The 13812-nt window shown below is 37.0% G+C and overlaps 1 protein-coding gene across 1 annotated transcript; it reads left to right on the top strand.

The window, feature by feature from the left end:
• The first annotated feature begins 1362 nt into the window (after window positions 1-1362).
• LOC120329608 (protein neuralized-like) lies at window positions 1363-11799 on the top strand. The gene is made up of 12 exons (XM_078116251.1): window positions 1363-1499; window positions 1917-1997; window positions 2814-3078; window positions 4018-4180; window positions 6014-6197; window positions 6743-6925; window positions 7582-7666; window positions 8487-8617; window positions 9081-9215; window positions 9810-9965; window positions 10267-10480; window positions 11047-11799. The coding sequence occupies exons 1-12, from the start codon at window positions 1421-1423 to the stop codon at window positions 11156-11158; spliced, it is 1788 nt and encodes a 595-aa protein (XP_077972377.1). The 5' UTR covers window positions 1363-1420; the 3' UTR covers window positions 11159-11799.
• Window positions 11800-13812: the final 2013 nt, after the last annotated feature.

The raw sequence follows: 13812 nt of genomic DNA on the forward strand, positions 1-13812 counted from the left end.
CACATGTTCTCTAGTGACGTACGCTTTCAAACTTGAGAAAGTTTGATATTTTCCGAAAAGAAAAACATTAGAATAAAATTTTACTTATTTATCCAGGGGGTAAGAAAGCCGACAAGAACGACCTAATCATATGGCTAACGACCTCTCGTCCATTTTATATATAGAAATAGTAAACTCTTCTGGAATTGTAAGAATGGTTTTGTGTTTCTCTAGTTGAAATATGATTGTCTAAAGAAGTATGAATTCTGTCACACGAAACGTTACAGATTTTGTGTTAGTGTAAGATGATACGATTGAATCACATAGAATTGCCATTCTTGCTACAACTTCCTTCATTTAAAAGTCTAGGTAGTTAGTCTCGTAGAAATATGTTCATGTTAGTGTGCAGCAGGATTTTTATAGAATAGTCGGTGCTCCAGAAGTGTGTGTACCAATATAGAGGTAACTAATTTTGAGCAGAAGTAGGTCAGCGATGATGTGACAAATGCAATTTGTGCAACCGTCCTGGAACGTTATTTTGCGCATAAAAATTGCCAAGCAGTACTACAGTAATAAAAATGGTTCGAAGACTTATCGATCGAAAGTTAGGGTAACCCCCAAAACAGACAGACAGACAGACAGACAAACAAATACCTATCAAGATACTTACCGATTAAAATCGATAAGTAATAATATTAAGAAGCACAATGTGACAATCAGGGTCATCATGACGTTATTTTAATCGATATTTTCAACGGAAATTTATATCCATAAAAAAACTTTGGTCGTGATTTCAGCAGACATAAGTGGGCTGAATGAAATACTTAGATGGAATCAGGCCCGCGGGCCGTAATTTGTCTACCCTTGGATTAGTCCTTCCATTTCACATCGTTTTTTTATCGTAAAATCGAGTCAGCATCAATCACAATTACCCAAATATTCAAGTGAATTTTACCCATTCGCGTTGTTTGTATTCAGTTATACTTGAATAGTCGGTGCTCCAGAAGTGTGTGTACCAATATAGGAGTAACTAATTTTGTTAGCCTACTTCACATCAAGTTGTGTAAAGGGACGGAAACCTCTGGACAGATGGTATATTCCCTTGGCTAACAAAAACAGTCCCCGAACTCGTAATAGAACTAAAATAAGGAAAATCGGAATAAACTTATGGCCTAATCTCAACCTGGTACACACACTACGGGAGTGCCGAATAGTCATCTTCAATCTTTCTACTGCATCTTTAATTAAAAATATGCATTCCGATCCACTGACACAAAAGCACAGAATAGTAGTAAAGCTCAACTCCAACGGATGGTTACTTCTAAGTCATATTATCATAATAATGATTTGATAAATACAAAATCCTGTTATATATTACAGTTTATGCAATCATTGTAAAATATATGCACTTGAATAATAATAAGAAGCAAACTACTCAACCATGACGCTTGACGTCATAACAAGATCGCACCAACCGTCCAATCGGCTGAGGATTATTGGAAACGACGATGACGTCATTGGTGAGGTTTTTTTGTGCTTTGTGAAGAAGGAATTTATGCTTCCGCTAAGAACTCGTCTCAAGACAAGCATCTACTTGGGGTCTCAGATATGCTGATTTTCACTCATTGAACAAGTAGTACTTAATTGTTTGCTCCTGTTGTTGCTGTGGTTAGGGTTTTTTTTGAGACCTACGGGGCGTTATATTTATCAAATTTTTTGCGGCTACTCATTTTTCACCAGCCCACTTTAATATGACATTCGGCACAATTCTGTTAAAACCTCGTATCACATTCAGTGGAATTATTTTAACATTTGGCTAAAATTGTCGTCGCCATATTTGTCATTTGACCTCCGTTTCCATATACTTTCTTGGTATATTAAATTAAAAAACATCTAAATACTGTCTAATGTTTACATACAATGCAATATGATTTCAGAACGCGAAAAAGAACTTCGTCTCCCTCTTCACAAGAGATTAGAATTCGTAGCTGGCTTCGATATTCATCAACTTGTCAGAGGTTTGTGTTCTTATTAAATGTTTTCTATTGATATTGTCGTATTTTCCGACTCCGTGGATTTGAGAGAATGTCCATGGGAAAAGTCCCACGGGGTAAGGGTGGAATAAGACAGGCATGCGGGGCTATAATGCCACTTTTCACTTTGCAAGAAAACTCTCCGTTCTTCCTATAAGATTATTTCATTGGGTGTTTGACTTTGCGTTGCATGAATTGTTTGAACATAATGAGATTTGGTATCAAGATAACACTAAATACTACTATAATGATAAACAGGCATCGGGGGGGGGGGGGGGGGGGGGGGTTCATGAGTGCTAGAAGCCCCCGGGAGGACCACGAGTCATAAAAGGTTGAAAACCACTACGCTATGGGGTGGGACAGAAAACTATGACTTATGGCAGTATGGACAACCCTGTGAAGGTAATTTAAAAACCTTAAGAGTGGTAATTATTGACTTCCAGGAATACAAATTTTTGTATTTTCTTGGATTCGGACTTTCTGTTTATAATAGTAATAATTCGAAGTCAAAACTTTCGAAAGACTATTACAGAAGGCTTGCATACCACAAACCAACTTTCGGTTTTCATTAATTAGTCAAAATTGGATTTCTCCCATTCAAAATTTCCTCCTACCTGTCACTAGAAGTTTGGTGTAAATTTCCCGACCCCACAGCCAGGTTTACGTTCTGGAGCAAGAAGTCCAAATTTTTGTCAAACAGATTTGGAGTTGTTTCTCAATAAATTGACATTCCGGTGCCAAATTTTTATGACTCCGTCCACATCATTTTTTATCATTAACGCAATGAGTTCTTATTCATAGATGCGCGTCAACACAGACACACCTTGCATACAAGGGAGGGCTTTTATTTGTCGACATCGCCATCCGAACTGGCAACTCTGTTCCAGCGATCTCCGACGAGAGGAACATTCCGATCTTCTACTCGGGCTTCAATAAAATCAGCAAAACGGCTTATGACGTCAGCAAAATCGTCACAAAATTCTACTACGTCATCATCGAAGCAATCTGCGAATACGAATACATCAAGTTCGGGTTCGAATCAAACTTTACCTTCAAGTCCAGACATGTAAGTACTGTTTCAGCTTGTAAATTCAATATGAGCGCGGTGGCCCAGCGGCGTTGGATTTAATGATATATTTTGGCATCGCACATTTCACTTCTCTCTTTCAAATCACATGCCCACCACCTAACCCATTTCAACATATTATTTTTAATGCAATTTTGTGGCATCTGCAGCGATAAATTCTTACGCATTTTTCAGCAATATTTTGTCACTTAACGATTTTAAGGTATTTGTCTGTCTGTCTGTTTGTCTGCTAGATTCACGCGATATCTTACGAAAGCGAGATTGAATCTGCTCCAGATTTTGCATGTGCATTCTTCTTATCTCGGACCAGAAGCCTATTGATTTTGAGCGGATTATGTCTTATAATTAGCGAGTTATTAATTATTTGGTGATGGGACACAAGGTGTCACTATGGAGTAAGAGCGCTGTTTTGGGGATCCCCTAACTTTCGATCAATAAGTCTTCGGTCTCTGACCGATATTCTCGTTCTATTCTTGCACGATTTATTGAAAACTGGCTTTTCCTGGCTTGTTATTAATAATCCTTTCACCAAATGAGCCAACCGAAGTAGATGAAAATGGAGAGATGAATCTGTAAAGCGATTCTTTAAGATATTGCTGGACGTGTCCGAAAAATTCACCTTAGGAAATTTCGCCGCATAGGAAAAATCGCAAGAAAAACGTGTCAAAACTAAATATATTTCAATCTAATCGCAGCTGACTGGCCAGATTGAATTACCCAACGGCTGGATTTGGCCCCCATAGTTTTTACATGTCCGCACAATAATGATTGCATAAATTCATATTACAAAAATACTAATTAATATTGATAAAACCCTATCATCTACAAAGTAATACTCCTTTATTTTCTTTCTGAAAACAACAAAATTCCTGCCCGTCTGGGATACGCTGTAGTTTTATTCTATTTTTTTTTGTTCAGAAACAGCGACCTGCTTCGTTTCGATCACATTCACGGAGCAAATGTTACGTTATCTTGTGATAGATATACTGCTACGAGACGTCATAATAGCTTTTGTGACGGAATAGTACTGGGACATCGACCAATCAAAGTCGGGGAACGAATTCATTTTAGATTTAACAAGGTAAGGATAATGACATTTGAGTATTTTGCCAGATATACTTCCTTGTTTATTTCCATAACGATGACCAATGAGCAATCAGAAGAGTTAACGATGATATGACAAATAAAACTTATGCAACCGCCCAGAAACGTTTTTGTACATACATATTTAAGCAGTACTACAGTAATAAAAAGTAGTTCGTAAAACGCTCAGATAAATTGGGCCAAAATTAAACAGTAATTTTAGTCACCCTGGGCAAGGAGTCGGATATAGAGTTGGGAACAGTATGACACCAACAGTTGAATCCAACTCTTTTGCCATGGTTTTTCAAGAATTAGTCCAGGGGTGGGCAGTTACTTTTTTTGAGTTGGCCAGTTACATACAATAGACTTGGTACTGGGCCAAAGTCTCAGAACTCAATAAAAAAAAATATGAATAAAAAGCAGTTTATTTACAACAGTTAGGCCAACGTAAAAATAATATTAAGAAGCATAATGTAACAATTGGGATCATTATGACGTTATTTTCATCGATATTTTCAACGGAAATTTATATCCGTGAAAACTATGGCTGTGATTTAAGTAGACACAAGTGGAACGGACGAAACATTTCGGCGGGCCGGATCCGGCCCGCGGGCCGTAATTTGCCCACCCTCGGATTAGTCCAATCTTGTCACAATCTTTTTTTATCGTAAAATCCAGTCAGCATCAATCACAATTACCCGAATATTCAAGTGAATTTTACGCATTTGCGTTGTTTGTATTCAGTTATACTCAAAAAACGATAGTCTAGGATTACATCAGTCGAGTAGTTTTTACTGACATCGCCCTGTGTATAATCTTTATAGCATGGCCCGATGATGTACAACCCTTTGTTCAAATATTATCCGGCAGAACGTGTCTAATAGAATAGACTGGACGTTCCAAAACCACGCACCGTGACACGCTTTTGTGTCACGAAAGACCTCAAAGATACCAAAAATATAACGATTCAATATAAAGTAAATGTATTTGAGCTTTCATTTTTTAAGCTGTCCATTTATTTTACTTAATTCTCCCACACCGTTTAGCATGTACAACAGCAAAACTGTGCAGGCTTTCACAAAATGAAAATGAGAAAATTCTGTATAGTCGATGTGGTTCTTTCTTGGTATTTGAGTGGACTTCTGAGTAAACATGATATTTATTTGGGCATATTTTCTTCTAAAAATCATGACTGCGGACAGTGCGATTGCTTCCGCCAATTAGGTTTAATGACACATAGGATTTACGTATTTATATAGGATATTTATTGCCATATGTTATAAAGCAGGGCTACTCAACTGGCGGACCGCGGTCCGAATCCGGACTTTCCGAGTATTTGATTCGGACCGCACATCAATCTTTATTTTGGATCATTAGCCTAATTTTTGAAGTTTCCTTTTATAAAAATGACTTCTATAACTTTGAATATATATGAAAAAAACTATAACACCCTAATAAACAATCTTGATTAGCTAATAATTATTAGCCGGTCGAGGAAGTGTGCGTTTAAGAGTTGCCGAAATATAATTTTTGGAAACACCGGTCCCAAATAATTTTGAAGTTTTGTATGCGGACCTTCGGTAAAAATAGTTGAGTAGCCCGGTTATATAGGATAGGATAGGATTTACATATTTATCCCTGGGGAGAAGAAGGAAGATAAGGCGGCGCAAACATATGGCGAACCACGTCCCTCGTCAAGTTATCAATCCAATCGGGTATGTGATTACTTAGCAAGTTATTGTTTTCGGAAGCATGGAAAGGTTCATTGCTTCATATCTACATGGAATTGCGTCATAAAAATAGGTAAATAAAAGACAATATTATCTTACAGGTTCGAAGAGATTGGCGAGGTGGATTTCGTCTTGGTTTCACTACACAGAACCCTTCTACATTATCAACAAACACTTTACCAAGTTATGCAGTTCCAGACCTTTCGCGGAAATCCAGATTCTGGGCAGTTCCCGTGCCTGACAAATATGTAGCGAAGAATAATCTGTTTTCTGTTCTTCTACAGCGTGAGCAACACTTTATTTTTTTATATTTGAGGTTTTTGTGTCAAATCATCAATGCTTTGAATTAAAACAATAAATAGTTAGATATATGCTTAATTATACTTGAGCAAAAGATTGTTGTTATTATATGGAATAAAATGATAGATGACTTCTTTTAAAAATTGCAGTATTCTGCGTGTGGGACTACGACGTTTTCAATTGAAACAGTTGGCCACTACAAATTTTCTGATAAACTTTACCCTATTCCTCTTGGGTCAGCTTGGAGTTTCTTACGGCTGGTATTTCAAGTTGAAACAGTTGATTTGGTTTTATCTCGTAGGCATAGCCAGAATTTTTTGTTTTGTTTTAAGATTTCTTTCTGAAGATTTTGCGGCATTTTCAGTGAGATGCAAAATTGTACGTCATTCAACTCTGTTTTGCTCTATTCATGAACGATCCACTGACAACCTAACAGTTTTTGCCTTACTATCAATCTTAACTCCAACGATCAAGCGAAATAGATGAAATCGCGAACTTGTAACTAAATATAAACAAAAAAACGTTTACAGGTGACGGTCGTGTTCTCTACTTTATAAACAACGAAAACAAAGGAACATTCTTGAAGGGTGTGAACTACAAGAAGCGTCAATGGCCGGTGATGGATTTATACGGGCGAGTCATACAGATTACAATTGTTGACGACGAAACAGCTGCGCAAGGAAATGCAAGTTTTTCAACAAATGACTCTGATGGTAGGTCTCTCTCTCTCTCTCTTTGAACATAAGCTTCATATTTGAAATTAGGACTCGCTTGTATTCGTATGTCTCCAACGCTTAACATTTGTGATTTGACTATCGCATGTCTCCCTGATAGATTATTTCTTTCATACTAAATTCTAACGCAAAAATAATAGGAAAATATTTTAATTTTTTCATTAGAGACAAACATATCCCGATATCTCGTTCCAATTTCCGCTGATTTATTTTATCCACGAGCACACTTACGCATGACATTCGGTATAATTCTTTTTAAATTTTGTATGGGATTTTTCTGACATTGCGGAGCTATATTGATCTTTTGGGACAGTGATTTCAAACCACAGTTGTGCGGAACAGTTCATATATAAATATAGGGTACTCCTGAAGTATGCGCACCAAGATGTCGCACAACCTGAACCCTAACCTGGTACACAACCTGACTTCAGGTTGTGCGCCATCTTGGTGCGCATACTTCAGGAGGTTCAATTATAGTATAGTATTCAAATAACCAAAGACGATGAAACTATTGCGCAGGAGTTTATCGAGATTTTGGAATGTTTCATTCGTGTCCCCCTCCATCGAAAATGTCAAAAAAACACTGCATTAGACTTTCGTATAAATTTATTTATGAATTGCCTTTTTTGTTTCAGACGAAGACGGAGGGCACGGAACCACGGCCGAAATTCAAGATGCCAGATCTTGTGGTTTTCACGAAACATGCGGGAGAAATATTAGGTAATAAGGAAGAAAAATTTACAATTCACTTCATTTATACACGGCATTTTCACGCCATTTATCCCGAACAAGGCACTGTATGAGCAGTCACTGATACGTACGCTGCTACTGTCGGAATTTTTCTTATAGGTATGATTATTAGCGTTATTGCACCTAAGGTGAGGCGATCCCAACACTCTAACCCTGACATGGGCAAACTACGTCTTGCGCACCAAATCCGGCCCGTTGGGTAATTCAATTTGGCCCGCCTGATGCTGCCTCAACCAAACTAAAACCAAATATTGACGTTTCAGCTAAAATAACCTAAGAAATTTGTTGGAATTGCAATTTAATTTAGTTTCGGCACAAGGCTTATTGTTTTTCACTTTTACTTTTGTACCACTATAAATATTGTTTACCAAATGTTACTTTTACATCACACTTACATGGCCCGCCAGTCTAGATGGGCAAATTTTCTGGCCCCAGATCCTATAACCTTGCCCACCCCTGCTTTAACCTTTAGGTAATTTAAGCAGCATTATTGCAAGTAAGTAGTGGGGAGCGTTAGGCTCGTTGAAGTTTTAGGGTTTGGATCGCGTGACACTCAGGGTGTAATAAATTGCGTAGCTAATGCTGTACAACTAGAAAAATTTTCGAATGTACCATAAAATAGGTTTCCTGGCTTCTTTTACAGAGAGTTGTTAGGAGCGAAAACGCAGTTTAAAAGAACTAAGTAAGAATTATGCGAACGTTTTTTTTTTCACAAAGAGCAATACACAATTATATTTCCAGTATTTTCATTATCCTTGTGGAATGTATATTTCGTTTTATACTTCGATAGGATGGATGCCAGAAGATGCATCGCCAAGAGAGTCGATTCATTCTGGAATTCATTAACATTCCTGTCTGAATCATTGAGACCTCATGACCTCATCTACGTTGAGATTGCAAAGGCAAACACAAATTATGCAGGTGAGTGTTTTATGGTTAATTAGAGCGGAGTTGTATTTTCGGCTCGACATGGGCTAGCTACCCAACAAGGGTCGTGATTTGATCTTATCGATTTTCCTCTCCCACATGATAAATATGAAAAAATAAAATATATATATCATTGTTTGTGACTGTTTTTGTCAAGTTGCAACTTGCAACACCCTCTTTTCAATCGTCCTATCGTCGTCTATGCGCAAAATAAAAATTTCATTTCGAAATTGAATGTTAATGAGATCAAATTTTCTTCCAATGGTCAGAGTGTGTACGCATAATTTGTATGGAAGTTAAACTAGCCAATCTGATAAATAGATACAGGGATTATTTTGGCAAATGTATTTCTCTCATCATTGTTGTAAACTGCCTGTTTTAAGAAGACTGGTTTGGCACAATTTGTATGGTGGCAATAAAAACCTAATAATTTAATTAAACCTGATTAAAATAACAGGAGCGCTCGGAGTCGGCGTAACAAATGTGAATCCTGCTTCAATAAATATACACGAACTTCCGGACAACGCTGATCTGCTTACGAAAAATACGTCACAATACTGGAACATGTCACGTGATGTTGAAACTTGTGAAGGTACAATTTAAATTTTTTTGATCGATTGCCGTGGTTTATTCATCTCACTAAGCTTTTATGGTACTTCCGTAGTATGTGTATCAGGTCAAGGTTAGGCCATAATTTTATTCTAATTTTTTTTTATATATTATTTGTATTATGAGTTCGGGGACTAATGTGTTAGCCAATTGAGTATACCCCCTGCCCATAAGTTTCAATTCCTTATCACAACTTGATGTTAAGTAGGCAAACAATATTAGTTACCTTCATATTGGTGCACACATTTCTGAAGCGCCCTAAAAACAATAACAATAAAAAAAAACGATCGGGGCTCCCGAAGTATGCGAACTAAGATGGCGGACATCGGAATGTAATATGTGTACCAGGTTAGGGTTAGGCCATAATTTTAGGTATAAATACTACGGGAGGCTCTTGGCTAGTCTTCGAACTGATAATAAAACTAAAATAAGGAAAATCGGAAAAAAATTATCACCTAACCCTAACCTGTTACCCATGTTACGTTCCGATGTCCGCCATCTTGGTTCGCATACTTCGGGAGCACCATCGATCATTATGTACACTTTGTGTCTCACAAATAATTATATTTATTTTCAGGTGATCAGCTGGGATTTGAAATGAATACTGACGGCCGAATAACGTGCAGTAAAAATGGCGAATGTGCCATTTCTCACTTGAATGCTGACCTCAGCAGAAAACCGTTATGGCTAGCATTTGATGTGTATGGCAGCACCACAACAATAAGACTAATGGGTAAGATTATGGCGTTAATCGGCCAGTTAGGCGTTGGTCTTAGATATGTTGGTGTTACTTGTTAATAAAGATATAAAGTACCTACTTACCGTGTTTCCCCAAAAATAGGTGTCAACGCATGTCTTAATTAAGATAACCAACAACCAAAATTTTTGTTTGTGCAACTACTAAAAAGTCTATGTTAAATGAAAATGCGACCCGCGGTTTCACCCAGTTACTTGTATATGGCCCTCCTGTATCAAATGTTGCATACCCCTGATCTAAAGTCTCTTTGGTGAACTTGGACTAACTCTATTCCCAGGAATCATACGAGCTTACGATCCATCGATTCCACCCCATGAGCAAGAGAGGCGATATACGCTAAACATAGATGACGTCATAGCTTCTGATGACGACACAGAATGTATGATGTGCTTCAAGAAAGATCGACAGAGAAACTGCGCCATTCAACCATGCGGTCACGTGACTCTGTGCTCCTGGTGCGCCATCACTTGCATGGTTAAACAATCGCTCAGGTATTTCCGATTATTTCAATTATTATTTTCATTTTAGGAGCCATGTTCACTACACGACGTAAGCACTTCTAGTTGTCGTGGCATAGCCATTTTTGCACATGTAATTCCTAACCACTACCTGACTACGTCCGTTAAACTACTCCACTACAACGTTACAGTAACGTTATAAGACCCTACGAAGACTGGTGGGAGCGATACGACCATACGATCACCTAGGTCAGCTTCCTAAATCCGCATTTCCCGACACCTGTCATTTCGATACGTATCACAGAAAGTTTAATGTTGAATTCATTTTTGTTACTGAAGTGACGAACAAAATACCTCTGACTCTGACAGAAAAAAGACAACCCAATAGAATAGACCAAATTATTTCAATTTTACTTTACCTATACCTAAAGATGTCGCTAGAGAGCTATTGCATAATATTTTTAATTCTCATTTGAGTATCGTATCAATATTTTACAACGAATTTCGCTGGTTTTTATAATTCACGGGCCCACTTTCATATGGCGTTCATATGGCGATGTATTAAGGGGAAAATCACCAATTTTCTGTCTGATGTTCAGATTCATCGTTTGCCCGATATGTGGAGGACCGGTTCGCGATGTCATAAAGATTCTATCAAATAACAATAGAAGAGAATCCTTGCTGCAAATGCTCATTGACGAACCGGAATAAAATGTGTTTAGTGTTGCCAGATTTGAGATTATTACCCATATATTGTCCTGAATACTTTGAAATGTTGAAATTTTGCTTTCTTCTATGTGGCGTTCTGATGAGGCCTTGCATTAGAAGCCACTGATATGTCGAAATTACTCTTTTGAGTTGGACGGGAAATTTCTTCAGTTTTTTGTGATGCAGCTTGAACTGAATAATTTATTAAAATGTGCTCGGCTATCAATTTTAAAATGCAAGAAAATTAAGATGAACATGAATTCATTGTTTTTTTTTTTTTATTTCATTTCAACTTTCGGAAATTGAATGAAAATCTTCTAGTTGATTCCTATTGTGCGACTCTAATTGATAATTTTCAAAACAAAAAAATTATTACTGAATTTGAAATATCGAATGCTTTCAATTTTGAATCAATTTGAAAATTCGATTCGCTTTGGACAGTTATGCTTCTACGTTTCTGTATATTTCACGCTAGCTTATTATTATATATATAGATATTTATGCATTTCAATTTTTTACTTAGTTCCAATGTAAAATGTGATGCAAACTTTCATGCTCCCTGTTCAATATGTTGCTTATGTATATATTTGTTTCAAATATATTTTGTGAAAAAATAAAAAGGCCAGTATTTCAATACTGGAATGTTTTGTATTATATTTTTGCTTGGTCTTGTTTATTCCACTGTATAGAGAATGTAGTTACCAGTACCTGTTCAACACTTGCTTGGAAATAGCTATTCTGGAAATCACTCAGGATTACGACCCTGAGGAACAAAACAGTGTCAGAAAGTAGAGTAAAAATTTTAAAGTTTCCATTCGACATAAGTTTGAAGTTTTCTTTCTATCATAAGTTGTCGCCATTTTGTTGAATGCTTGATCTGATGCAAACCAGAGCTGCTGTGTAGTCGAATGAGACTTGCACTTTCTAAGTATTCTAAGGAACCACATATTCCCAAGGAATAGAAAGCCAGCAAACAGTGGCGTAGCTAGGGGAGTGGTTTTGCTCCCCCCCCCCCCCCCTTTTTGAAAAGATATAAAAAAAATCAAATCATTTTCTGAATCATGAATAGCAATTTTTCCGTGGCTTAAAATGTTTTTCCGCATCCCCCCCCCCCCAACACTAATAAAAACACGCGTATTCCAGCGTTCGATTGGACCCGCTAGCTGTTTCGATCTAACTTGACAAATAAAAATTTTAGAACCCTTCTGGAATCCCTCTAGTTTGGAATAACTAACCCAATTTCGAAGAGTCTCAATAAGCAAGTCTTGAATGTAAACTTGCAGAATTCTTTAACTGTACTGTCAGAACCCCGGTAATATGACATCCATTAATCCATTAATGTCAAGATCAAAATTCAAGTTTTTTTTAAGGACAATCCATTGGTCTATCTCGGAATAAAATTACTGGTGAAAAATTTACTGATGATTGGATATTAATTAAATAAATGCAAAAGGTTTAAAATATCCAATTGACAAAATTCATAAAGGTTTGTTTCCACTAGTTTAGATCCATATAATATTGTACAATATTTAGTACTACTGTAAATAAATACTAATACTACTACTATGGTTCGATAGCTTTATAAAAAAAAGTCATTTGAAAATATCTAAGCCTTGTTTCAATAGCTGATAAATATGAATTTGTGGAATTTTTTTAACATTCTTCATAAGCGATATTAAAAGATTCTTGCCTAAAGGGCCGCTATACTTGATCATACGCGAAAGGAAATGAAAGAATCGCACCCCAGTGGTACACCTAAAATTCTCCATCGCGCCTACTAGCGGATAAACTGCTCACGGTTGGCTTCAAAAATACCAAGGCAACGTTTAAACGTTGGAGTGTTTCGCTCTTCCCGCGGCTTGAAATTTCAATTTTTACTTTTGGTTTATACTATTGTCACCGTTTATTGCGCCGAAAGGATCTTTGGGAAGGCAGTGACAGCACGGAATCAACTGCGCTAATTTTTTTTAGGGTATTATAAGATACTATGAGGAGTTATCCCGAAGTAACCTGGTGCAGCACCACCGGTTCGGTGGCACCCGTTGAAGCCTGTAAAGCTGACGAAATGCAGTGGCAGATCAATGACCAGCCAGACCAGGAATAGAATTAGCCAGGCCTCTTGCTATTTCTTGTGTCTGCGTGTATTTACTCACAGTTTTGCAGTTATTTCATGTTTAACTTTGTTTTAGACAGCTCCCTGTGAACAAGTTTGGATAAACTGTGCCGTAGGCGTAACGTTTAGTCTCAAACTGGACAGGCATTCTGAATAAAGTTGTGTCTTGCAATAATATGATAATGCCATATCCAAGTAAAATTACAATGTCTCAGAAAATTTTTTCTTTGTCTTCGGGAATATGGTTCAGTAAGAAAATCTATTCTACTTACAGTCAATCTGCGTTGAAATATTGATTGTAGCCTACTATTGTAGCACTGGGTTGTTTTAATACAGTAATTTTTGTACTGTATAAATGCCACATCACTAATTCCCGCATTCCTCCAGTCTTTAAAGATTACATTTCCCACAGTTCCTAAAAGTTGAATGAGCCAAATAAATTGAGAAAATTCTAACTTTTCCTAAACTCAAAAAATTTGGTTCAAAAACTTGATTACTTCCAAAGAAAGTCGAATGATTTATTAGTTTGGTTCTATAAGGTGAA

This window comes from Styela clava, chromosome 9 (genome assembly GCF_964204865.1).
Source record: "Styela clava chromosome 9, kaStyClav1.hap1.2, whole genome shotgun sequence".
Lineage (NCBI taxonomy): Eukaryota > Metazoa > Chordata > Ascidiacea > Stolidobranchia > Styelidae > Styela > Styela clava.